The sequence below is a fragment of the Mixophyes fleayi genome, chromosome 6, assembly GCF_038048845.1.
Source record: "Mixophyes fleayi isolate aMixFle1 chromosome 6, aMixFle1.hap1, whole genome shotgun sequence".
Lineage (NCBI taxonomy): Eukaryota > Metazoa > Chordata > Amphibia > Anura > Limnodynastidae > Mixophyes > Mixophyes fleayi.
The window spans coordinates 204,613,882-204,640,444 of record NC_134407.1 but is presented as its reverse complement, the minus strand read 5'-3'; the positions used below and the strand labels follow the sequence as shown (position 1 = coordinate 204,640,444).

The 26,563-nt window shown below is 41.7% G+C and overlaps 1 protein-coding gene across 1 annotated transcript in view; it reads right to left on the bottom strand.

Annotated features, from left to right (window-relative positions):
* DNAH9 (dynein axonemal heavy chain 9) overlaps positions 1 to 26,563 on the bottom strand; it is a 215,430-nt gene that overhangs the window by 68,180 nt on the left and 120,687 nt on the right. Inside the window, exons 42-48 of the mRNA XM_075178154.1 lie at positions 19,884 to 20,045; positions 16,830 to 17,026; positions 14,533 to 14,695; positions 10,181 to 10,304; positions 7,192 to 7,334; positions 3,080 to 3,241; positions 2,748 to 2,981 (exon numbers count right to left, since the gene is read on the bottom strand). Coding sequence (XP_075034255.1) covers positions 2,748 to 2,981; positions 3,080 to 3,241; positions 7,192 to 7,334; positions 10,181 to 10,304; positions 14,533 to 14,695; positions 16,830 to 17,026; positions 19,884 to 20,045 — 1,185 coding nt within the window. The remainder of the gene's footprint in view (positions 1 to 2,747; positions 2,982 to 3,079; positions 3,242 to 7,191; positions 7,335 to 10,180; positions 10,305 to 14,532; positions 14,696 to 16,829; positions 17,027 to 19,883; positions 20,046 to 26,563) is intronic.

The following is a 26,563-nucleotide window of genomic DNA, read 5'->3' as shown; positions in this document are numbered from 1 at the left end:
ATACCCGTTCCGCTATCCTATAGGATATACAGTAAATAGTTCCCTGTGTATGCCCTTCGTTCTACACAATACCTTAAAATACAATAACCAACTTATATAAATAAAGACACGGAGACTTGAGTAACGTGGCACTAAAAATATTTTATTATAACCTAACTAGATCTGGTGGCGGAGAAAGGGCACTGAAGATCAGCTCCAGCGATACCCAACCAAGCGTGGACATGGCAATATAGCCTTAAGTCCACCCACTTCTCTCATAACCCCACTGCTTGGCCGGCTCTAACCTGGCGTCAGAGTAAACTGCACTCACCTCACTACTCACTCCCCCTCCCTCACTGAGCCGGACGAGGCCCCTCCCCACGGAAGGGACAAGAGTAACCGATTGCCTTGTAAGGGGACAGATACCTGCGACCAATCACGATAGAGCCGTATATATCAGCCGCTGATTGCAGTGCCTTCCTCCCCCACCAAAATGTAATCCTACTTAAACCGGCTTATGTCAAACACCCTTTAACTCTAAGCTTGATTAAAATGGCGTGGGTGGGCGGGATTTTGCAAGCCGAGTCACTAAGACCAGGAAATGCATCACCTCTACGAAGCCACAAGGCCCTCCCCTCAGCATCATTGGCCAGCTCTACCACCCCATGTTAACTCTTTCAGGTAAGTGCATCAACGAATGCAACACTGTCACTATTTAATTTTGTTCGTCTAAAAGGGGACTCTCTTGTACTTTCTGAATTCATTTATTGTGGACAGGGCCGGATTAAGCCAAAAGAGGCCGCCAGAAAATTGTAAAGGCCCCCCAGTGTATCACCTCCACTACCCCATACATAAAAACTTTGCTCTTTCACCTTTGCTGCAGCCTTCAGGCTGCTTCTGTCGTTTTGCTCTGCTGTCAGTGAGGACGTCTCATGAGACTATATCATAGTCTCACGAGACCTCTTCGCTAAGCAGCACTCACTAACAGTAGGGCAGCTAACAGCATCAGATTTGCTGTTAGCTGCGCCTGCCTAACTTGAATGAATGGGACCCGAACGCCGGCATTAAGTAAAAATCTTTGTTAAGGCCCCCCCGGCTGCCCGAGGCCCCTGGGCTTTATCCTAGAAAGACCAATATGTTAATTCGGCTCTGATTGTGGGATATCGTATCAAATGCCTTGCTAAAATCTAAGTAAGCTACGTCCTTTGATCCACCCGGATCTATTCCTTTCGTTACAAAGTCAAAAAATCCACTAGATTTGGTGGATCTCCCAGAGTTAAAAAAAAAAGGATTGTTGACTAATTAAAATGATTCCGTTCCAACACTAAATACAGAGTAAAAATAATTATTTAGGCAGCCTGCAATTTCTTTGTCTGCTTCCGTTTTCAGCTTTACAATTCCTCCCTTTTTTCCTATCACTAATATATGTCGCTTCTACTGTGTGACTCACACGCCATGATTGCCGTTCAGTTCTCGGCTCCTCCAATCACTCGGATATGTTTTATAAAAGCTCTACGAGGAAAAATAAGTTGTAAGCAGAATTTACTGTAATTACTAAGGGAACATTTCTCCTCATTCTTAAACCTCTGGAGCCTTTGTGAAATTGAAAAGTTGGATTTGGAGAAATGAGGGGTGGGGGGCATCACGCTCGGCTGCAGCCGCACCGATCTCTGTATGCACGCGTGAATCAGGGATTAAAAGGGTAAAAAGTCATATGGGATTAATCTTATGGCACTACAGCATTGTTACAACAATTACATTGAGTGGATGTTGCTCTGGCGTGAGTCTCTACGGGTCCTGGAACAAATATATTACCTGCGCTACCAATAACATCTAAACTAAATAAATATGTTTCCAGTTTGTCTGCAATTACCTAGATTATATATGTCTCTGAACAAAATCTATATCACACAAATTAAAAGTCCATTTTCGGACATAGGGTGCAGATACTTATACCCTCTCTGATTACTGGAAAGGCAGCTACCCAAAGAATACAAACAAACAGACTGACACTTTTTTTTATATTATTTTTCTCCAGGCACCAGTGCCAGAAAGGAAAAATCCCCCCCACACACATTATATGGTCTATCCTAAAACCTCATTTAGGGCCTGATTCATTAAGGCTCTTAACTTGAGAAACTTCTTATTTCAGTCTCCTGGACAAAACCATGTTACAATGCAAGGGGTGCAAATTAGTATTCTGTTTTGCACATAAGTTAAATACTGACTGTTTTTTTATGTAGCACACAAATACTTGATAGCTTATTTGTACACTGAAATTTAAAGTTGATATTTGTGTGCTTCATGAAAAAACAGGCAGTATTTAACTTATGTGCAAAACAGAAACCTAATTTGCACCCCTTGCATTGTAACATGGTTTTGTCCAGGAGACTAAAATAAGAAGTTTCTCAAGTTTAGATCCTTAATGAATCAGGCTCTTAGTGTCTATTCAGTGTTCCTATGGCTGATATAGAAATAGCTTAGTGCATCGTTTTATCATAGCGCTATAAACACTTCTTGATGTGCGCCGCTTTGTGTTCCTGTGTCCAGTATAAGATAAAAGCTGGATTTTGGCAGACCTATTTTGCTGACCTGTGCCCTGATATAATCACCTTGGCCAAGAATCTCATTTGAGATCAGTTGTGTGTTTCCTGTCTGCCAATTCATCTAAGGCTTCCACTCTTTACATGTAGTTCTAAATTAGTCGTATATTTGTTTCCTGCCAGGAATGTGTCTCAACAGCTTTCCTGGCTCTACGCGGTACCCACCTGGGCTGACGTGCTGTTCAACTTTTCTAAGCCATTCTCCAGACGTTCCATCTTGGCCGACAGCTCTTTGCCTTTCTTCCTCAGAAGGTTCTGGTACAGCTTGATTTGCTCCAGGAAAGACTTGGGGGTGGTGTAATTGTATCGGCGCTCGTTAGTCAGATAACTCTTGGACAACTCATTAACACTCATGTGTACGTAAGCCATAAATTTACTTATGGATTCCTTGACAGGTGCCTGAGGTGTAGTGAAACAAAAATAAATTAAGTCCAACAGTTCTAGTGCTTGCAAATAAAAGTCAAACCATGAGAGAATCTTTCCTTCTGATACCTTACCTCTACGTTCTCTGTTTCTTGGAGGAAACGCAGGCTGACAGACTCTAGCGCCTCCTGTGGCCACTCATGGAACCAATCTATAGCAGTACAGTTGACCACAGCAGGGAACTTCCTGCTTCGAACCCGCAGCTTGCTGCCGACAGGAGAGAAACATAGAGCGACCTAGCAAGGAATGATTGTCATTAGAACAATACTACAATGAAGTGGTGGAATTAGACTAATTAAAATCTTACAATGTTGGGTGATTCAAATATACCATTGGGGTTTTATGTGGATGTTAAAAAGATTAGTTTAAGCAAAAATGGCTGCTTCATGAAGGCTTATCCTGTTGACGCTGCTTATAATAAATATAATATTGCAGCACATGATAAAGAATAGACATAATTATAAACATACATTGATTGTCATTAATATTATCAACTGTAATGCTTTTACATGGTTTCGCTTCTACATTTGCGCAACTGCCATTTTTCGGTTTGACACTTATAATTACACTCCCCTTTCCATAGTCAGCTGCTACAGAGAGGAAGCGCGACAGAGCGTTATCATTTCTAACACTAAGGGCTAGATTTACTAAGCTGCGGGTTTGAAAAAGTGGGGATGTTGCCTATAGCAACCAATCAAATTCTAGCTGTCATTTTGTAGAAAGTACTAAATAAATGAAAGCTAGAATCTGATTGGTTGCTATAGGCAACATCCCCACTTTTTCAAACCCGCAGTTTAGTAAATATAGCCCTAAGACATATACAGTATTACATTGGGCTCTTCCTCCTCCTCAATTTTAATCTTCCCATTTTTCTCCTAAAATACTGCTCATGTTCCCATATTTTTACTAAACTGGATATACACAGAGGCTGCCTTTAGTTTGTGTGTGTAAATACATCAGACCTTTCCTAGTAAAAACCACAACCTGTTTGGTAGAAGATTTTTCAGGGCACTTCTGGAACTGAAAAGCCCAGTGGAATTTTGTGCATCTAGTATATCTTTCCTCTAAACCAATATTTGCCATTGACCTGCCCAACCGAATCAAAGAGAAGAGTTAACAAGATCTGTACTGTACTCGGAGCCATATGCAAAGAAGCATAAAATTCAGGAAAACAGCTTTCACCCAAGAGCTCTAAGTAGGATGAAACCGTGTCTGTAGGTGGTAATCCTGCATCAGTATGAACCAGTGTCATGTTCGGTAAAGCACTGAAGCAATGGCGGCCATCTAAATGGCTATACCCAGAATTGTACTTGTCTGAAAAAGACTGGATTATTTGTGCATTACTCTCTTTACATGAAAACACCTTGAACTGTATATTTGGCATTTCACCATAGTAAATCGATGAGATTTTTTATTAAAAAGAAAGAAGTCTTTCTACGAGAAGTGGTTAGCACTTCTGCTTCACACCACGGGGTTCGATTCCCGACCATGGCCTTATCTGTGTCGAGTTTGTATGTTCTCCCCGTGTTTGCGTGGGTTTCCTCCGGGTGCTCCAGTTTCCTCCCACACTACAAAAACATACTGGTAGGTTAATTGGCTGCTATCAAATTGACCCTAGTCTCTCTCTCTCTCTGTCTGTGTGTGTTTGGGAATTTAGACTGTAAGCTCCAATGGGGCAGGGACTGATGTGAGTGAGTTCTCTGTACAGCGCTGCGAATTTGGTGGCGCTATATAAATAAATGGTGATGGTGATGATGATAACACAAAGCTTAAAAACTTTGTCTTGACTATCTGTGCATTCCTTTTTAGCTATAAAACACAGCAATGCAATAGTCACCCTATTCACTGGAAGTATCAATTATATTTGTAGGTGCACCTACCATTATTATTATGTGTATTGCAGTATTTATATTATATTAATGTGGTATTTTTATTCCATGTGGTTCTTGTATCAGCTACACATTGTCCATGTGGATTTGTGTTGAATTTTAATAAATGATCTTTAACATACATCCCTTGTAGTGCACAAGTACTTCCAGTTATTAGGGTGACCATTGCATTGTTGTGCTTTATATTTTATATTTTGGGATTGCAGACCCCTAGCTTTGGCACCTTATTTACATAGTCCGTATTAGCGCCCAAAGGTTTTCTATATTCCTATTTAGCTGCTTGGAAAACATCAGTTAACATGTTGTTCTTTGGGAATTCCCTTTTTTTTTTGCTACTTTCTTTTCTGGGGGTAATATTTAACAACGTTCTTCAGACACAAACATTTTGCAATCAGACGCGAAGGAATCCCTTCTGCAGAAATAATGGCTGTTTGTACCGTTCTGAATGGGCTAATCATTGTTTCGCTCTTTTCTAAGGAATTGTGGTTGTGTAATCATGTTTGAGATGCATCTTTTGAACATGTATTGATTGGGTAATCACATTTCAATGGGCCTTTTTCCAAACATTTGCACATAGCAGCTACCATCTGTTGTTCCCCTCCTCTCTCTTCCATTATAAACAGAGAGCGCAAGGAAAGTGAGGCCGCAAGACGTAATAGTCTGATAAAAATGCTGTTTCTCAGGGTTGGGACAAAAAGCTACATCTGCCCAAATTCTCTCTGCAGATAAATGTATCCTACATTCTGTGAAACAAAAACATATACAGCCAACCCACATTTCTTCAGGTTCCTAAACTAAAAATATAAAAGTCTTTGAATGATCTACAAACCTAATCAATGTATATTTAATATAATGTGAGAACTGTTTAAGTAGTGAGCCATTCCTACCTCATCTTTTCATCTTGGTGCTGCCATCCTGTTTCTCATTGACTATGTGATCAGAGTAAAACTCTGCCTTGCAGCTTCAGTGTATGCAGTGACTGCAAACTCATTTTGTTCAAGAATGCTGCTGTGGAAACTATACTGTACTTTTGTGTATACTGTATATCACTAGAATTCTCACACTTTCCTAGTAAATCTAATGGAGACTGCAGCAACATATTACAGATTGCAGAGGTGGTTGTAGGGTGTCATTTTTTATTGTAATGTTTTAGTCAATAATATGGTTCCAGTCAGTGGTCAAAGTACACATTTAGAAGTGACGGAATGAAAACTGTAATAGGAATGTAAGTGAACGGAATGTGAAAATTATACAATGAAGGGCAGCACGGTGGCTCAGTGGTTAGCACTTCTGCCTCACAGCACTGGGGTTATGATTTCAATTCCCAACCATGGCCTTATCTGTGTGGAGTTTGTATGTTCTCCATGTGTTTGCGTGGGTTTCCTCCGGGTGCTCCGGTTTCCTCCCACACTCCAAAAACATACTGATAGGTTAATTGGCTGCTATCAAAATTGACCCTAGTCTCTCTCTCCCTCTCTCTCTGTCTGTGTGTGTGTGTTAGGGAATTTAGACTGTAAGCTCCAATGGGGCAGGGACTGATGTGAATGAGTTCTCTGTACAGCGCTGCGGTATCAGCGGCGCTATATAAATAAATGGTGATGATGATGATGATGATGAAGGCAGTAGGAGAATTGGCAGTATGGAATACCACCGTATACATACACACTTCGACTACTGGTTCCAGTTCAATGCAAGCTGGATGTTTTAACTATGTTCCTTAAACACCAAACTCTTCTGGCATCAGTTTTACGGGAGCCTCATATAACTACTCTATGCTATTGGGTAAGCTGTCCCCTCATTTATCCAACTCTCAAGTCTCTGATTTCCCCATGACCCCCTCTTCACATCAAGAGAATGCCCACTGTACTCACTTATACAATAACAAGAGTGGTCAAGTCACTATCTCCCACAAGACCAGCATACACATCTGCTGAAATAATATGTAATGCTGTGAACATTCTGATTATCTGATTGGCTGCAGGTTCTATCTCCACTCAATTCAAAACTAAGGATATAAATGAAACACAGAAGATTGAATGCAAAAATGTGGTCAAATAACAGTCAAATGCTCCTTTATTTATGTATTTTGATTGATATTTAATTTATTTATTTTCTGTTATTTTGGTTATTTTTAAGCAAATGTTTATGTTCTCCATTCTACCCGGACATGTAGGAGTTTACATTAAGTTGGCTTCTTCCTCAAGTTAAATATTGGATTAAATTTATAGTCCTGCATGGGGTGGCTCACATGTAATTCTACACACAGCAAATACGCTGAGACCTTCTTATGTGTTTACCTTCAGTTGTCTCCGGACTCTGTCAATGAAGAATTTCCAACAGTTTTCTCTTGTGTCCAGCAGACCCTGGGCCTTCACTTCATTCCTTACGCTACCAATGATATTTTCCACCTCGTCATCTGGAAACAGGTCCGGAATCTCACCTTCAGAGAAGATAAAATAGCACAAACATGATAATAGGATAGGAGGTGGGATGGGAGATGTTTGGTGAGAACCTAAGATATGACAATTGTCTGGTGAAAACCTGAGTGATGGCAAGCATTTGGTTAGAAGGTAAGATTGACAAGCATTTGTTGAGAAGAAATAGGAAGCATTTAGTGAGAACCTTAGAGATAGCAATTTTCTGTTGAGAACCTAAGTGATGGCAATTGTCTGGTGAGAACATAAGTGATGGCAAGTGTATGGTGAGAAGGTAAGAGATGACTAGCATTTGGTGAGAAGGTAAGAGATGGTAAGCGTTTGGTGAGAAGATATGAGAAACGTTTGGTGAGAACCTTAAAGATGGCAATTTTCTGTTGAGAATATAAATGATGACTAGCATTTGGTGAGAAGTTAAGAGATGACTAGCGTTTGGTGAGACGGTAAGAGATGACTAGCAGTTGGTGAGAAGGTAAGAGATGATTAGCATTTGGTGAGAAGGTAAGAGTTGACTAGCATTTGGTGAGAAGGTAAGAGATGACTAGCATTTGGTGAGAAGGTAAGAGATGACTAGCATTTGGTGAGAAGGTAAGAGATGATTAGCATTTGGTGAGAAGGTAAGAGATGATTAGCATTTGGTGAGAAGGTAAGAGATGACTAGCATTTGGTGAGACGGTAAGAGATGACTAGCAGTTGGTGAGAAGGTAAGAGATGATTAGCATTTGGTGAGAAGGTAAGAGTTGACTAGCATTTGGTGAGAAGGTAAGAGATGACTAGCATTTGGTGAGAAGGTAAGAGATGATTAGCATTTGGTGAGAAGGTAAGAGATGACTAGCGTTTGGTGAGAAGGTAAGAGATGACCAGCATTTGGTGAGAAGGTAAGAGATGATTAGCATTTGGTGAGAAGGTAAGAGATGACTAGCATTTGGTGAGAAGGTAAGAGATGACTAGCATTTGGTGAGAAGGTAAGAGATGACTAGCATTTGGTGAGAAGGTAAGAGATGACTAGCATTTGGTGAGAAGGTAAGAGATGACCAGCATTTGGTGAGAAGGTAAGAGATGACCAGCATTTGGTAAGAAGAGATGGGAAACGCTTGGTGAGAAGATGTGACAAATATTTGACGAGAAGAGATGACAAATGTTTAATGTTTAATAAAAGGTGACAAGCATCTGATTAAAAGCTCAGAGAACAAATGTTTGATGAAAAGATAAGAAAAGGAAAGGTTTGTTGAATCACTGTTTCTATTTAGGACCCTGTACCAATTTTCCTAGCCGTAAAACATTGAGAGAGGTGTTACCTAATCGCCAATTGGATTTAAATGTGGATCTGTCATTTTCAAATTACTCCAGATTCTGAAAACCTCAATTAGGGATTTGTGTAAGTGAGGGTTTCTCTATACTCACATCAGAACTTTACACAGATTCAACCTGTTATATTTAACTCAAAGCAACAATTTTCATAACCAGCAAAAAGTTAAAATATATACAAAAAAGAAAATAAATAAGAAGGCATACTAAGTAAATAATCTCACACATAAGGGGGTATTAAGGAAAAAAGTTTAGAACCACTGAACTAAATGTCTAAAAGGTAACTTCTACCCTCCTCAAAGCTAAATCAGTGGGTTATATTTTTTTTTACATTGACAGAATGTCCTGTTTTCTCCATATCATATACAGACAGATGTCATATCAATGTAAGGTGACACATCCTCCACCTACTGCTAGTAAAGCGAATTCTAGGCATGGGATGCTTTCCCTTGGACTCTACTATTTGCTGAACCACGCAAGGTGTTGCTATTTATGGAGACAGTTATGTGAGAGCTGCAGGAGAGCGTCCAAGAGCTGCAGGAGAGCGTCTTTGGTCCGTCCTCTTTGGACAGACCAAAGAGGCAGTCGTCTTCTGATTGGACAACTACAATCTGAAGCCATCTGCATTTCTATCAGCGTATCAGAGCTCCCGTGTCACATTATGTCTTGGAACCCTGCTGTATCCAGTAAATCGAGGAGACCCCTTGCAAGTGAACCCACCAATGTACTAGTGTGGGATATGGGAGAGAGGTGTGCTAACACCCCCAATCCCCCCCCCCTCCCAAAAGAAAAGTAGAAAGCCTATTTAATTGCATCCAGTCAATAGCATTTACACAAATCTGCTGTCAGACATGGCGGGTCTCTTATTTTCATTAGATGATGTTCCAGTATGATGTTCCTTTAAACAGGCATCTCCAAATGTTAGATGTGGTCTCCATGCAGGTCATTTAACTCTATTATTTCATGTTATTTTATATGTATCTGGCCAGCAAACATGTATTTTCAAGGCACAGAGAAAACACTTGACAGTACATTGGGGTAAGTGCATGTAATCAGCATAGAGGAGGACTGGCAAGATGGGAAGAGGCCTCACTGGATTCCTATAGATGAGGGGATGGAGGGAATAATTTACTTCTAGAGTTAGTGAAATAAATATTACGTAGTTACTATATAGTGTTTATCTGACCTACATTAGCAGTATCACAAAACTCCTCTAGGAGAAGTAATGATCACAGACTGCACAAGGGAGACATGGCTGCTGCTCAGCATGAGTAACTCGCCATAACTTGTCTTACAGTAGTCTATTGATGGATGCTCTTGTACTGTTGGCCACTTTGTGTCATCACACCAAGCCAAACGCTGCTCATAGAGGATAGTGATCATTATGTAATACTAACATAGGTAAATGCAATGACTGTTCCCAATGACCTTGGGGAGATAATACCATGCTCCAAAATATATGACACTGTGTGGATTGTATCAAAGCCATGCTAATATAAGTGTCAATCATTCCTTGTGGAAAATAAGATGCGGAAAGGCTTACCAGAGGCCAACAAGTCATTGACAAGCACAAGGAACTTCTCGTCAGCCACCTGAGCGTCGGTCATCAGGAAAACTGTACCCACATTCTTCACTCCTGCCTTGATGTACTGGCTGGCCAGGTCCGTCTGTGGGTAAAGCACAGTACAGAACAGAATATACTTATATAGGACTATGTACTCAGTGCAGCGTGTCATAATTACATTGATATCTGTGTGGCCAGCAGTGATCTTCAAGGACACAAGAGGCCTACAAACAAAAGTGTTCAAAAGTGGTTTTACCAGTTTTGCATTAGGCAATGTCATTGACTTACTGTGCATTTGCAGTGTTAAATTAAAATTACAATTAGGCTTTTACTCAGGCTGTACTATTAATGTTATGTGTGTTAATAACTGTACAATACAATTAGGCTTTTAATCAGGCTGTACTATTAATGTTATGTGTGTTAATATCTGTACATTACAATTAGGCTTTTACTCAGGTTGTACTATTAATGTTATGTGTGTTAATATCTGGGCATTACAATTAGGCTTATAATCAGGCTGTACTATTAATGTTATGTGTGTTAATATCTGGGCATTACAATTAGGCTTTTACTCAGGTTGTACTATTAATGTTATGTGTGTTAATATCTGGGCATTACAATTAGGCTTATAATCAGGCTGTACTATTAATGTTATGTGTGATAATAACTGCACAATACAATTAGGCTTTTACTCAGGTTGTACTATTAATGTTATGTGTGCTAATAACTGTACAATACAATTAGGCTTTTACTCAGGATGTACTATTAATATTATGTGTGTTAATAACTGTACATTACAATTAGGCTTTTACTCAGGCTGTACTATTAATGTTATGTGTGTTAATAACTGTACAATACAATTAGGCTTTTACTCAGGCTGTACTATTAATGTTATGTGTGTTAATAGCTTGACAATACAATTAGGCTTTTACTCAGGCTGTACTATTAATGTTATGTGAGTTAATAGCTTGACAGTACAATTAGGCTTTTACTCAGGCTGTACTATTAATGTTATGTGTGTTAATAACTGTACATTATAATTAGGCTTTTACTCAGGCTGTACTATTAATGTTATGTGTGTTAATAACTGTACATTACAATTAGGCTTTTACTCAGGCTGTACTATTAATGCTATATACAAATATTTCAAAACTGCACAACAGGTTCACTTTGACAAACTCTTTGCATGAGCGGGATGGATGAAATATACAGTATGTAAAAAAATAGAATTATAATATCTGTGTGTGCAGCGTGAGCCGTCAATGGCATATACAATGTGTTATCAGAGCTGCTTTCTTAGGAAATGATTTTCTGTATAAACCAACACTGCAAAGTATTGAGACCAGAGAAGGGAGAGGAATCTCCCACACACAGAACTGCTGTACTCAGAGCTGACTGGCTGCCTCTCTCTTGACTCCAATTAAACACATTGGTGATATACCACCCAGTGTGGCTGAGTGGGATGAAAACTGAACAGTATTACAAAGAAAGGGATTTATTTTAAGATTGTGACAACCTCCTGAAATGGGGAGGCCATGCAGAATACTCTTTTCTATTCTGGCATTACTCCGCCATTAATTATTGTGCTAGGGGAGATGCAGTTGAGGCGCTAGTGTCATGTTGGGCTATGCCAAGTGATTAGAGGAAATCACTCATCGTCGTTAGCGGATAAGGAAAAGGTTAAGTATGACGATAGAGAGTGAACGAGAGACTTTTCCCATGAGCAGAAATGACATATGGTGGGATTTATACCTGTATATCCTCTCTGTACACTTATCTAAGGCAAACTGTCAGATTATTAGTGGAATAAGTTGGCATAATAAATAAATAAATGCAGTCTGCCCTCAACAGACCCGTCAGTGGGTTATCAATTATTTACCTGTCTGAAAACAAGAACATCTGTTGATATATTAGTAATGTTTCTGCTGTGTTATGTCAGTCTACGGGTAAACAGTTAAACATAAAAATAAAACACAGTTATAAGGTAATATTATTATACTGTATTGCATATGAGGTATATAAATATTAAAATGTGTAAAAAAAAATAGTATGTAGTCTGAAAGGAAAGAGAAGAAAATTCAACTGGATCCCTCCACTAGTGCTTCTATCTGTCTCTTAATAAGATAGAAATATAGGGGCTGATTCCCCAAGCCACGTATCTGCCGGTTTTGTGTGTATAGTCTGTAAAGTCACTTTGCGCATGCCCAGAACAGGCAGATACGTGAACGCAGTCCTGTTCTGTGTGCCTGTGAGCGCGAAGGATACGATTTTGGGGAGTGAACTGGGTGAAGAAGGATGTGTACAGTAGGGGCGTACCAAACTCAAGAGCACGCAGCCATGTCCGAATCCAGCTCTGATCACCTGAAAGTTACTTGTGTTTCTGCCGTATCTCTTGCTCCAGCTACAGGGCTAGTCTGAGTCCTGATCAGTAGTGATGTCAGTCTCGAATGCATGCTATGACATGTGTTTGTAATCACGAGCAACTGTATTTTATGTTCAGTAGACATTAACAACATTCTAATAAATGTATTTCATGGAAAGAAATGTAACCCCCACCCCCTTTTTTTTACTGTTTTATCATTAATGCCTATGTTATTAATAGGACATTAATTCAAGAATGTTTTTATTTTCCTGTGCATTCTTTTGCAAATTTATAATTCACATAGATATTGGATGTATCCTGCAGCGTCTTGTGTAGTAAAGCACAGAAGACCTACCCTAAATTTCAAAACCACAAGCATCTTCAGATCTGTGCCTTGATGAATTTGGGAGTACGCAAAGCCTAAATACGTGTGTATAATACCAAACACGGGTTGCGCTTAGAATACGAGCATTGATGAATCAGGCCCTTAAAGTATATAAATTAAAGTATGGTGACTGTCCAGCTTATATATTTAAACTGTGCACAGTGAGATCAGTCATTTTAATGAAAAACCTACTTTACTGAGACTGATTATTTAAAAAGGGGGAGATGTAAACTAGTTCAATTCACTGAAGCTGCAGGTTAGAACCAATCTCTGAAGAAATGGGGACATTAAATAAGTAATTATTTATGCATTATTGTATTATACTGATTTGTAGTTATATTACTTTTATAAATAGCAATTGTTTTCAAATATTGTGTGATTGCTTCTTTTTTATATATTACAAATTGAACTTATCCCTGTACAACTTCGCAGGGGGTGCTTATTTTATCCTTATCTGGTAAGCGATAAACAACAGGATCCATTTTCACTTTGGCTTGACAAGGGTAGTTGCTGTGCAGCTCACAGGCCTAGTGTCTGTAAGGACGGTAGGCAGACTACTTCACACATACAAGCTGACAGTGGTCATCTGTCGACTAAATTTTGAGATATAAATTAGTCCATTCATGGACAAGCCCGTCAACAAAACTGCAAGAAACATACATCTTCTCACTTGTCTCAAAATATCTCCCAACTCGACACCTCCGTTCTGCACAAGATCTACGTCTCTCATCTACTCTCATCACATTCTCCCGTTCCCGGTTACAGAATTTTCGGGCTGCACCCACTTTGTGGAATTTCCTCCCTCACACAATAAGACTTTCCTCTAGTCTTCAAACCTTCAAGTGTTCTCTGAAAACCCAACGCTTCAGACAAACTTATAATATTCCTCAACCACCCTCTTATCCTCCTTAGCTGTGTAAAGGGTGGTAATAGGGTAATCTAACACAAGACTACAACCCTTTGAGCCCCTGACCGACATTGCTGTGTGACTGGATGATATGGCCCACTAGGCACTCTTTAACTCTGCCTTCTGGCTGGACCAATATGCAATGTGTGTAACTTGACGTCATGTATCAGACTCCCATTGTTCTATAGATTGTAAGCTTGCGAGCAGGGCCTCTCTTACCTCTCTGTCTGTATTACCCAGTATTGTTTATTACTGTGTTTGTACCCAATTGTACAGCGCTATGGAATTTGCTGGCACTATATAAATAAATGTTGATGATGATGATGAATATTAACCACTTTACCAATATCACTGCATGTGTGGCCAGTATTAAAGAATGAAAGTTGACTGAAATAGACCATCAAGGAGTAAGCTGGACATAAAGGACAAAACAGAGCAGAAGACCTTTGGCTATGTTAAGGGCTATTTGGAGATAGACACATGGAGAAAAAGACCATTGAAATAATATTGTCTATAATAGACAACTAGACTGAGTGTTGGGTCTAAGTGTAGCAGACATTTGACCACACACCAAAATTTCAACTTAAAACTATATGAAGCAAAGTCATTCGTCATCTCAGTTTTGGTAAAACGTTGAGGAGAAAGCACTTGTATGGCTCACCGATTCTATATCCTACCTTGAGATCAGGGATACCATAACCCTTCCTGAGAGTGATCTGGAAAACCTCCAAGGAGCTAATGTAAGCTGCCAGTCTTGTCAGACTCTGCTTTCCGCTCCCCCCTACTCCGACTAGCAGAGCATTCCCCCTGGGGGACTCCAGAATACGGTTGATTCGGCAACTGCATTGAATGAAAACAAAGATAATAATGATACTCTTCACTGAACACAACAGAGAACATACACTCTAACATACTATCCTAGCAGCATGGCAAGCCGCGTTTAACATGAATATATTAGCAAAAACATTTAGCTAAAGCAGAGGTAGGTAACATGTGGCTCTCTAGCTTGCTGGCAGGGCATGCTGAAACTTGTAGTTCCACCACAGCTGGCGAGACACAGGATGCCTTAGCTTCAGCTAAAGTATGGTCATGTAAAATATATTAACACCATCTGTGTTAGACAATGTCAGACATCCTACTAAGACAGCAAATGCAGGAATATTTATTCCAACTGCAATTACAATACAGGCTTCTGTATCTATACGAAAGAGCAATGATCCTACTGATAAAGTTTTGTTTTATTAGAAATAAAAAGTGATATGTGCTTTTGATGACAGTGTCCTTTTAGCTATATTTTTGGCTATTTAACTGTAACGATTTCATCTCCGTGCATCACATCTGACAATGCCCCAACAATGCTCTCAAAATTAGCTTTCCGAAAAGATTGGCAATTACGGGAGAGTGGAAGCGCTGGAGAGATATTAAGGTGTCTCTGAACGCAGTAAGTGTTTTTCCTGACTGGTTCCCTCTCCTCTAGGGAAATTATAGGGCATCATATCTCTCACATCACAAACTGATGACTCTGCACTTCGGTTCTGCATCTGCCTGTTTAGTTGAGATTTCGGTAGCGAGATGGGTCAGTTGTTCAGGAGAGGAGATGCGCGTTATCACCGCTGTGCTTCTCACTATTAAAATGACAGACTTGACAGCCCAGGGGATATAAATACACAATTTATCCTCCTCTCTGAAAATAAAATCTCAGTTAAGATCTGTCTTGTGCTGTATGCGAGCGACTTTTGTGGCAATTGTGCAAAACATATGTATATCATTTTCTACAGTTTAAATAGCCTGATAACGCTATGCTTAAAAAAGCAAGTTTGCAAAAGTCAGGTGGGATTTACCAACCTGGAACTACTTCCAATATCTTACAATTGCTGCTGCCTCTGATGAAACGGCTGAGTTAGAGACGAGAAACGCGTCAGAATTAAGAGCAGCATGTGCATTTTCCCTAGTTTGGATTTCTTCTCGCAGAGTTTACTTTGTGACATTTAAAAATGAGTGGACAGATTCATTAAGGAACGTAAATGCCAATATTTGCCTTAAATTGCACTATGCGTGTCCAGAAACGAACCACACACCAGAGAACGCAAGTGTATGCAATTCATCTATGAGCGCAAAGAACAATTAAGACAGGTTACGATATCATGTGCAGAACAGGGAGGGGAATGGGTATATGCACGTACTGAATGTACAGTAAGGGCGTGCAAACCTCGAGCGCATGCAGCAGCGTCAGATTCAAGCTTTGGGCATCTCTCAGGTACATTTATCTGTCGTATCAATTGCACCAGCTTCAGGTCTGGTGTAAGTGCTGAGTGATAGTGGGTCAGGTGTAAGTGCTGAGTGATAGTGGGTCAGGTGTAAGTGCTGAGTGATAGTGGGTCAGGTGTAAGTGCTGAGTGATAGTGGGTCAGGTGTAAGTGCTGAGTGATAGTGGGTCAGGTGTAAGTGCTGAGTGATAGTGGGTCAGGTGTAAGTGCTGAGTGATAGTGGGTCAGGTGTAAGTGCTGAGTGATAGTGGGTCAGGTGTAAGTGCTGAGTGATAGTGGGTCAGGTGTAAGTGCTGAGTGATAGTGGGTCAGATGTAAGTGCTGAGTGATAGTGGGTCAGGTGTAAGTGCTGAGTGACAGTGGGTCAGGTGTAAGTGCTGAGTGATAGTGGGTCAGGTGTAAGTGCTGAGTGATAGTGGGTCAGATGTAAGTGCTGAGTGATAGTGGGTCAGGTGTAAGTGCTGAGTGATAGTGGGTCAGGTGTAAGTGCTGAGTGATAGTGGGTCAGGTGTAAGTGCCGATAACCATTGATGATGGTCACGTATGCTAGAACATGTATTTGCAATCAGTGGGACTGTCTCTGCCTCTGATACACGGTGCTTTCCTAGCCTCATAGTAAGTATGGCAGCGAGTCATTCCTCATTTGAGTAAATAGGCATTGAAATCTATTTCCCAATTCCCTTCACAAACTCCCAAAGTGTCCTTACATGTGACACATAGCGTCTTCAAACAGAACCAGATTCATGGCGGCGTTGACCTCATTGTGACTATCCAGCGCATCCACCAGGATTTTATTTAAGGACTGCCAAGACTGCACCGGCAAATACTTGGGCTCTCCAACTCCGTTTGCGAAATGGCAAAACATATTCATCGCCTTTGCTTGTTCCAACATTTCATTTATGTCCTGTTAACAAACAAAAACATTTGGGAGACATATCAGCCACGATCATTCACAAAACTTATTTACACAGAGCTACGAAAATAAGAGGTTGATCTCTGTTCATATAGATAAAATTGTGAGAAATACGTAATGTCTATAGGAGGCCCTTAATCAGAGTGCATATAACATTTTCTCCAGGAAACTCTACCATCTTTTGTGATGTTGCTTAGCAACCAATATTCTATACTATTCCTGATTAATAGTGCAACATACTACACAGCTCTGTACAATAGGAGAGGCACATTACTTACAGATTACATAAAATTATGTATTCTAAGTAGACTGCAAGAATTCTCAAACAGAAAATCTGGACAAACGGATCCAGACACGTCTACAATTTGTTGTGACCTCTCGCTTCTCTGATGGGCCACACTCCTTAATGTATGCTGGAAATTGGAACTTTTACAGGAATAAAATACTGGTGTAAAATTCTGCCCTATTACCAGCAGCCGCTATGCTTTATCTATGGCAAGAACTCTTAGCGTTGTCCTGCTGAGTGTGATGAGGATAAAGCATAATATCTCATGTGCAGAAGAGACGACCATTTATCAAAGTGAAGTGGTGCAGTTTAATTTGAACGGGCCCGGGAAGTTGGACAAGGCATATTCCTGGAAGTGATAGAGAGGAGGGAATCCACACCGCTCTTCAGTAGTCAGGTTTCCTCTAGTCATCACTGGATACTAATAAAGAGCATACACAGGTTTGTTCCACTGGTGTTTAATTTGCTTCCTGACATGACAATCTATACCGCAGTCTGACAGCAACAGAACGCACATACAGTGGCTGCTGGTAAGTGCCACAATCACCCCTTTACAGACATTTACAGGTGATCGGGTGCAGCCTAAAACTTTAACTTTTGTCAATTGTAATAAAATATTGCTTAATAAAGTACAAGACACGTGTGTTTGATTGCTGTAGATCACAAAGGATCCATACTTATATGCACCATGTTAGTAAATAGATCTTCTGTCGTATTCCACATTTATTCTATATATCCATCATTTCAGGTTGCTTCCTTATTTGTGTTCATTAAACTGATGTTGGACCAAAAGGTTTTAACAAGTGTTGGCACCATGAAATAACTGCTTCTGATTTATTACTATACTATAATAAACTAAGGGTGTGCACCGGCCACTTTTGGTGTTTTGGGTTCTGATTAGCTTGAGGTTTTGGGTTCTGATTTGTTTTGCCAAAACACCCCATGAAAGATTTTGGTTCTGATTTTTTTTTTAAAAAAGCATAAAAAGTGCTAAAATCCATATTTCGTTTTTTTTTTTCACTCCTACACTATTATTAACCTCAATAACATTCATTTCCACTAATTTTCAGTCTATTCTGAACACCTCACAACTCACAATATTGTTTTTAGTCCAAAAGGTTGCACCGAGGTAGCTGGATGTCTAAGCAAAGCGACACAAGTGGGCGGCACAAACACGTGGCCCATCGTAGGTGGCTGTGTAGGCTTGAATGGCTTTTTTGCTGCTCCTCCATCCTCTGCAGCATATAGAGGGTGGAGTTCAAGCGCGTCACTACCTCTTGTTTTAGTTGATGGCAGGGCAGGTTCATGCTTTTTTGATGTAGCAGGAACAGTGAACATAGTTTAATATCTGATACTAATATTTCTGCACTGCAGGAACAGTGAACGTATATAATATAGATTGCAGTTCCTATTTTTTGGGACTGCAGAAACAGTGAACATAGCAATATAGATTGCAGTTCCTATTTTTTGGGACTGCAGAAACAGTGAACGTAGTAATATAGATTGCAGTACCTATTTTTTGGGACTGCAAGAATATATTGCTCTAAATTATTTTTTTATATTTTTTTAAAATTATTTTTTTATTATTTTTTTTTTAAGAAAATTTCTTAAGATTTTTTTATAATTATAAAATTACTATGGACTTAGCAGAAAAAAACACAGGACAAAAGCACCACTGGACTCAGCAGGACAGACACTGACCAAAGCACCACTGGAATCAGCAGGACAGAGCACTGGACAAAGTACTACTGCACTCAGCAGGACAGAGCACCACTTGACTACTAAACTAATCAGCAGGACAGAGCACAGGATCTCAACAACCTCCCTCTTCAGTGATCGCAGGGAGAATGAAGATGGCGGCCGTGAGCGGGGCATTTATGACATCCGAGTCTCGCGAGATCCGACGCGAGACTTGGATGTCATAGCCTCATTTTGGATTCCTTTGGCGGCCGGAAGTACCCGAACAGTGCTCGGATCCCGTCGGATCCGCACTGTTTGGGTAGGCTCGGATTAGCGAAATCCGAGCCCGCTCATCTTTATAATAAACACACTACCAATACCATATATATAAGTCATTTAGTCCAGTCTATAGGCCGTTCTGCTGCCAGAATTGTCTATTATTTCCCCAGAACACTTATTACTCTACTCCAGTCTCTTTAGGAACTTCTTACCTTTCAGTGTCTTACTCACTCTTATCTTGAAAGCACAACACTAATCTGTATCTTCTTATATTTCTCCATATGTCCTGGACGGAATCTTTATTCTGCTTAACACTGCTCAACACTGCCTCCTTTCTACATCTTTATCTATCGTTGCCAACTCTCCTCATAAACCTTTCTCTTTAGCTCCGTCTTACCTCAGGAACTCTATCCTTCCATCTACTAGCAGCTGGACCACAAAAACCTAGCCCTTACCGGCATACTGGTAGATACAGAACTGTTTGAGATCTGCGAGTGTAAGTGGAAGGCAAAACTGAACAAAGACTTCCGCACAGACAGATTTATATAAAATATACCTGCCCTTACACTGCACACTATGCTTCAACCAGAGCCAACTACTTACGTCATAGAACTTCGTCACCATTTCAGTCTGGATCTTATCAAATATGTCAAAATCTTTTTGCTCCACCATCTTGTCTCGGTAAACGCGGTTAGATTCATGTAGGTAAAGCTTCACCAAGTCTTGTGACGTTTTAAGGCAATCTGGTGTGGAGAACAGAATTCCCTGGAATAAAATCAATGTCACAATTAATCCAGTATGGCAGCTTACAGCACAGCACGGCTTTCAACTGTATGTGTCTGTGGCGGTGCTGTGTTATTTCATATAAAGCAACATCTAGAAAAGACTCTACCAGGGATATCCATTTTTTTTTGTTTTGCCTATATTATTATGTTTGGACTGATTTTGCCCCTGGTTCCAGTTGACCTCTCACTTACACGCAGTGGAGGCAGCCATTTTGAACCAGTGCCTTATGGATATTAATCACGTAGTGCCTAAGAGATGTCACAGATTCCTAGTAAAGGTTCTCCCCAGCCTGCCTAACTTCAAATGCTCCCTCAGAACCCATCTGTTCACACTAGCCTATCCTTCCTCCATCTAACCCTGCCCTTCTTTAACCCTCTTTACCTTTCTTCTTCACTTACCATACTTTACCTCCCCCTCACTCTTTCTCTGCTCCTTCCTACTCATGCCCATCTCTCCTCTCTGTGTCTTGTCCCATCACCTTGTCTCCCCTCTCTGTGTCTCCTGTCAGTCTCCCCCTCACCTTTAGATTGTAAGCTCCCTTGAGCAGGGCCCTCCAACCTCATGTCCTGTTCCTCCTGTTCCTCCTTTGCCCCTGGCTCCCCCTCCTTTTCTCCCCTTCGCCACTCGACTCCTACCGCTGTCTCTCCACATCTCCCTCTACTCTGCATCTCCATCTTTGTCCTGACCCTGTTAGTAGCACCAACACTAGTGGGCACAGGTTCAGCCTTCTATTCTCTCCCCTCCATCCCCACTCCCTGTGTACTGGTAGTCACTTTCACCTCTTTGCCTGTGCTCCTGCTCTCTGCTGAGTTTGACATTTTTGTGCTTCTGCGCATTATTTGTACTTTCTGTACTAATTACACTTTGTCTTTGTTCTGCCTGTATGCAGTGTGCTGTTACCCTGTACTGTTGTCCCTTGCTGTATGTACGACACTGCGGACCCTTTGTGTCTCCTCATACATAAGAAATAATGATAATAATAATAACAGTTGGCTGCATCACCACGCTGTTCTTTAACTTGCAAGATTAGTACATATACTGATTTTAAAGAGTTGTTGTCACCAGTAAAATGGCAGACTGTGGTGCACTGAAATCTCTATCATGGTCTAACTTAAAAAATATATTTGGGACTTTCTTCTGGTAATGCAAGATGCTGGTAAACAAGCAGATAAGCTGGAATGATGGTTATTACAATGCATTTCAATGTCCTGTCTAAGTTGGCAGTTCATGGATGGTGCTTGTGGTTCCCAAATTCCATCCAGAACATCCTCACATGATTTTGTTTTAATTCAGAAATTCTGTTTTTGATGCAGTGCAAGGGTTACACTAAACTCGGATACGCTATCCTGCCCTGATAAGAAAAGTAAAAATTATCACTGAAATTTTCATCCCAACTATAACTAATAGTTAAAGGGGCTGTCTATGATGTTCTATGTGAACTTATGACTCAAGGATTTACCTATTGCCAGTGCTTTTTTTTCCCATTGAACGCTGGGAACGGCGTTCCGGCACCTTTTTTTTTACTTTTTTTTTTCTCTGCGGTGCTGCTACAGTGCAGCACCGCATCTGTGTGTGTGTGTGTGTGTGTGTGTGTGTATCCTGCTTCCGTCGGCCGGAAGCAGGGCAGCGGGAGGAGCAGCGATCTAACTAAGGAGAGTGAAAAGAAGGTAAGTAATACTGACTACAGAAAGGGGGAAGGGGCGAAAGTAGAAGAGGGCTACAGAAAAACAAAGGGCGAGCAGAAAGAAGGCTACAGAATAGAGGGGGAGCAAAAAGAAGGTTACAGAATAGAGGGGGAGCAGAAAGAAGGCTACAGAATAGAGGGGGAGCAGAAAGAAGGCTACAGAATAGAGGGGGAGCAGAAAGAAGGCTACAGAATAGAGGGGGAGCAGAAAGAAGGCTACAGAATAGAGGGGGAGCAGAAAGAAGGTTACAGAATAGAGGGGGAGCAGAAAGAAGGCTACAGAATAGAGGGGGAGCAGAAAGAAGGCTACAGAATAGAGGGGGAGCAGAAAGAAGGCTACAGAATAAAAGGGGAGCAGAAAGAAGGCTACAGAATAGAGGGGGAGCAGAAAGAAGGCTACAGAATAAAGGGGGAGCAGAAAGAAGGCTACAGAATAGAGGGGGAGCAGAAAGAAGGCTACAGAATAGAGGGGGAGCAGAAAGAAGGCTACAGAATAGAGGGGGAGCAGAAAGAAGGCTACAGAATAAAGGGGGAGCAGAAAGAGGGCTATAGAATAAAGGGGGAGCAGAAAGAGGGCTACAGAATAAAAGGGGGAGCAGAATGAGGGCTACAGAATAAAGGGGGAGCAGAAAGAGGGCTACAGAATAAAGAAAGGGAGCAGAAAGAGGGCTACAGAAAAAGGAGGGAGGTGGAAAGAGAGGGCCACAAAAAAAACAGGTTCCAGAATAGGGGTGAGAATAGCTAGCGGCCATATGTGAGAAAAGTTGGTAGGCAGCCGCAGCAGGGGACATGTCAGTGTGTAACAGGTGAGTGATGTCCAGTTGTTATGTTTGTTTTATTAAATTAACATATGGGGCCTCCCCTCTAGATATCCTGCGTTTACTCCATCAGTCATCTGGACTGCAGCCTTGCCAGCCAACCAGGAGGAGGTAGGAGTTATTATTTTTATTTTACAATTGTCAAGTGTGTGAGGGGCAAGGAAGGGAGTAAATTTATGTGTATATATATATATATATATATATATATATGTATATATATATATATATATAATTTTTTATTTTTTTTCATAAAAGATTAATAAGACGTGAGTTCCGGCACCTTTTTTTTTTTACAAAAAAAGCACTGCCTATTGTTATTGTGAGCAGGTCTACAAACAGTGATATAGCTAGAACCCCAGGCCCCAGTGCATAATCTGAGATAGGGCCCGCTCACTCTTCCCCACTCCTAATAAAACCTTGTCCCCTCTTATTGCCCGTCTGTCCTCCCTCATGCCTGTCCCTCTTATTGCCTGTCTGTCCTCCTTCCTCATGCCTGCCCTCTCTCATTGCCTGTCTGTCCTCCTCCCTCATGCCTGCCCCCTCTTATTGCCGGTCTGTCCTCCTCCCTCATGCCTATCCCCTCTTATAGCCTGTCTGTCCTCCTCCCTCATGCCTGTCCTCTCTTATTGCCTGTCTGTCCTCCTCCCTCATGCCTATCCCCTCTTATTGCCTGTCTGTCCTCCTCCCTCATGCCTGCCACCTCTTATTGCCTGTCTGTCCTCCTCCCTCATGCCTATCCCCTCTTATTGCCTGTCTGTGCTCCTCCCTCATGCCTGTCCCCTCTTCCTTCATGCCTATCCCCTCTTATTGCCCGTCTGTCCTCCTCCTTCATGCCTATCCCCTCTTATTGCTCGTCTGTCCTCCTCCCTCATGCCTGCCCCCTCTTATTGCCTGTCTGTCCTTCTCCCTCATGCCTATCCCCTCTTATCGCCTGTCTGTCCTCCTCCCTCATGCCTGTCCCCTCTTATTGCCTGTCAGTCCTCCTCCCTCATGCCTATCCCCTCTTATTGCCTGTCTGTGCTCCTCCCTCATGCCTGTCCCCTCTTCCTTCATGCCTATCCCCTCTTATTGCCCGTCTGTCCTCCTCCTTCATGCCTATCCCCTCTTATTGCTAGCTGTCCTCCTCCCTCATGCCTGCCCCCTCTTATTGCCTGTTTGTCCTTCTCCCTCATGCCTATCCCCTCTTATTGCCTGTCTGTCCTCCTACCTCACGCCTGTCCCCTCTTATTGCCTGTCTGTCCTCCTCTCTCATGCCTGTCCCCTCTTATTGCCTGTCAGTCCTCCTCCCTCATGCCTATCCCCTCTTATTGCCTGTCTGTGCTCCTCCCTCATGCCTGTCCCCTCTTCCTTCATGCCTATCCCCTCTTATTGCCCGTCTGTCCTCCTCCTTCATGCCTATCCCCTCTTATTGCTCGTCTGTCCTCCTCCCTCATGCCTGCCCCCTCTTATTGCCTGTCTGTCCTTCTCCCTCATGCCTATCCCCTCTTATTGCCTGTCTATCCTCCTCCCTCATGCCTGTCTCCTCTTATTGCCTGTCAGTCCTCCTCCCTCATGCCTATCCCCTCTTATTGCCTGTCTGTGCTCCTCCCTCATGCCTGTCCCCTCTTCCTTCATGCCTATCCCCTCTTATTGCCCGTCTGTCCTCCTCCTTCATGCCTATCCCCTCTTATTGCTCGTCTGTCCTCCTCCCTCATGCCTGCTCCCTCTTATTGCCTGTTTGTCCTTCTCCCTCATGCCTATCCCCTCTTATTGCCTGTCTGTCCTCCTCCCTCATGCCTGTCCCCTCTTATTGCCTGTCTGTGCTCCTCCCTCATGCCTGTCCCCTCTTCCTTCATGCCTATCCCCTCTTATTGCCTGTCTGTCCTCCTCCTTTATGCCTATCCCCTCTTATTGCTCGTCTGTCCTCCTCCCTCATGCCTGCCCCCTCTTATTGCCTGTCTGTCCTTCTCCCTCATGCCTATCCTCTCTTATTGCCTGTTGTCCTCCTCCCTCATGCCTGTCCCCTCTTATTGCCTGTCAGTCCTCCTCCCTCATGCCTGCCCCCTCTTATTGCCAGTCTGTCCTCCTCCCTCATGCCTATCCCCTCTTTTTGCCTGTCTGTCCTCCTCCCTCATGCCTACCCCCTCTTATTGCCTGTCTGTCCTCCTCCCTCATGCCTATTCCCTCTTATTGCCTGTCTGTCCTCCTCCCTCATGCCTGTCCCCTCTTATTGCCTGTCTGTCCTCCTCCATCATGCCTGTCCCCTCTTATTGCCTGTCAGTCCTCCTCCCTCATGCCTGCCCCCTCTTATTGCCAGTCTGTCCTCCTCCCTCATGCCTATTCGCTCTTATTGCCTGTCTGTCCTCCTCCCTCATGCCTACCCCCTCTTATTGCCTGTCTGTCCTTCTCCCTCATGCCTATTCCCTCTTATTGCCTGTCTGTCCTCCTCCCTCATGCCTGTCCCCTCTTATTGCCTGTCTGTCCTCCTCCTTCATGCCTACCCCCTCTTATTGCCTGTCTGTCCTCTTCCCTCATCCCTTTCCCCTATTACCTCATGTCTGTCCTCCTCATGTCTGTCCTTGTTTGGGACAAGCATCCATGAGAAGGACCCCAATATTGGTATGTCAGTACTCATTTAGCAAACTGTGTTCAGTTCTATACAATAGATGTCAAGGACATAGAGAGGTAGCAATATCACTTTATATATCACTGGTAAGATCTCATCTGGACCAGTGTCTCAAACTCAGTCCTCAGGATGCCTAACAGTACATGTTTTCCAGGTGACAAGGGAAATAATTATACCACCTGTAGATCTGTAACAATCTGTCAGTCAGTAATGAATACACATGTGCTAAAGCAAGGAGATATGGAAAACATGCACTGTTAGGGGTCCTGAGATTTAAGAAACACTGATCTGTTCTATTTACCAGATCTCCAAGAGGGCTGGGTGATATCACTTTATAGCACAACACTTATATCAGCCATGGTGTAGTACTTTACACCAACTCTGTGAAATCACAATGGGGTAGAGAACAATTCAGCTCTACATCTCACTGGTAGAATCAGTCACAGTTGGAGGCACAAGCATGAAGTGGCTGCAGGACTCCAGAGACATGACTACTCAACATTTTGTGCTATATGGTGTATGGCATTACTATTGATAAACATGAGAGCCAATTGGACTATAGAGACACTTATGTAGATGCCCATTTTAGAGTTTAATTTCTATCCATTCCTAGGTTATGTTCAGTTATGTCCTTTGTATATACTTTGTGAGCAAACACTGTGTGTGTTTGTAGCTATATAAATAACTCATTGTAATAATATATTTAAATTATTAGCACAGTGTGCCAATTTATATCGTTGGAAATTATTCTTGATACTGATGATACTGATTCTTGATATTGAGTTTCAGAAATGTACTTATTTTATTATATTGTGTTATATTACTTTGTAGGAATTGCATTCAGTTGTGAGGTATATGTCTGATGCAATGGGCATTTGTTTGAGGAGTCTGTTGTGTAGCTTCGAGAGAAAGTCCTCATTAAGGCTAATTAAGTCTATTCATGTGAGTAACCAACATGCCCTTTTTTGCCTAAATGCACCACAAGAGGTCGTTACTGGTGTCCTGAGTGGCCTTTTGTACAGAGTGTTAGAACCTGTCTGAACATTGTAAACAGCATGGGATGTAGGATATCACAGATAGGTATAAATTTTGTTAAGTATACATTGCATTTAAATCCATTTTTGGGAAACATATTGCATCCTGATACTAAAAATAACTCAGACTTCTTGTGGCCACTAAAGAGTTCAGGGGGTTGGCTTATCCCCCTGCGAGGCTGTGTCCAAAACTGTATAAAAACCACACTGGTTTGTACTGAAATGTTTCATTATTGTTCCATCTGACTTTCTGAATACTGGTACAGTTAACCAGTGTGAACTGTCCTTATCAGGACACTGGAGCTAATAAACATCACTTGCTTCAAGACCTGCCTGACAACTTCTTTCCTGCTGTA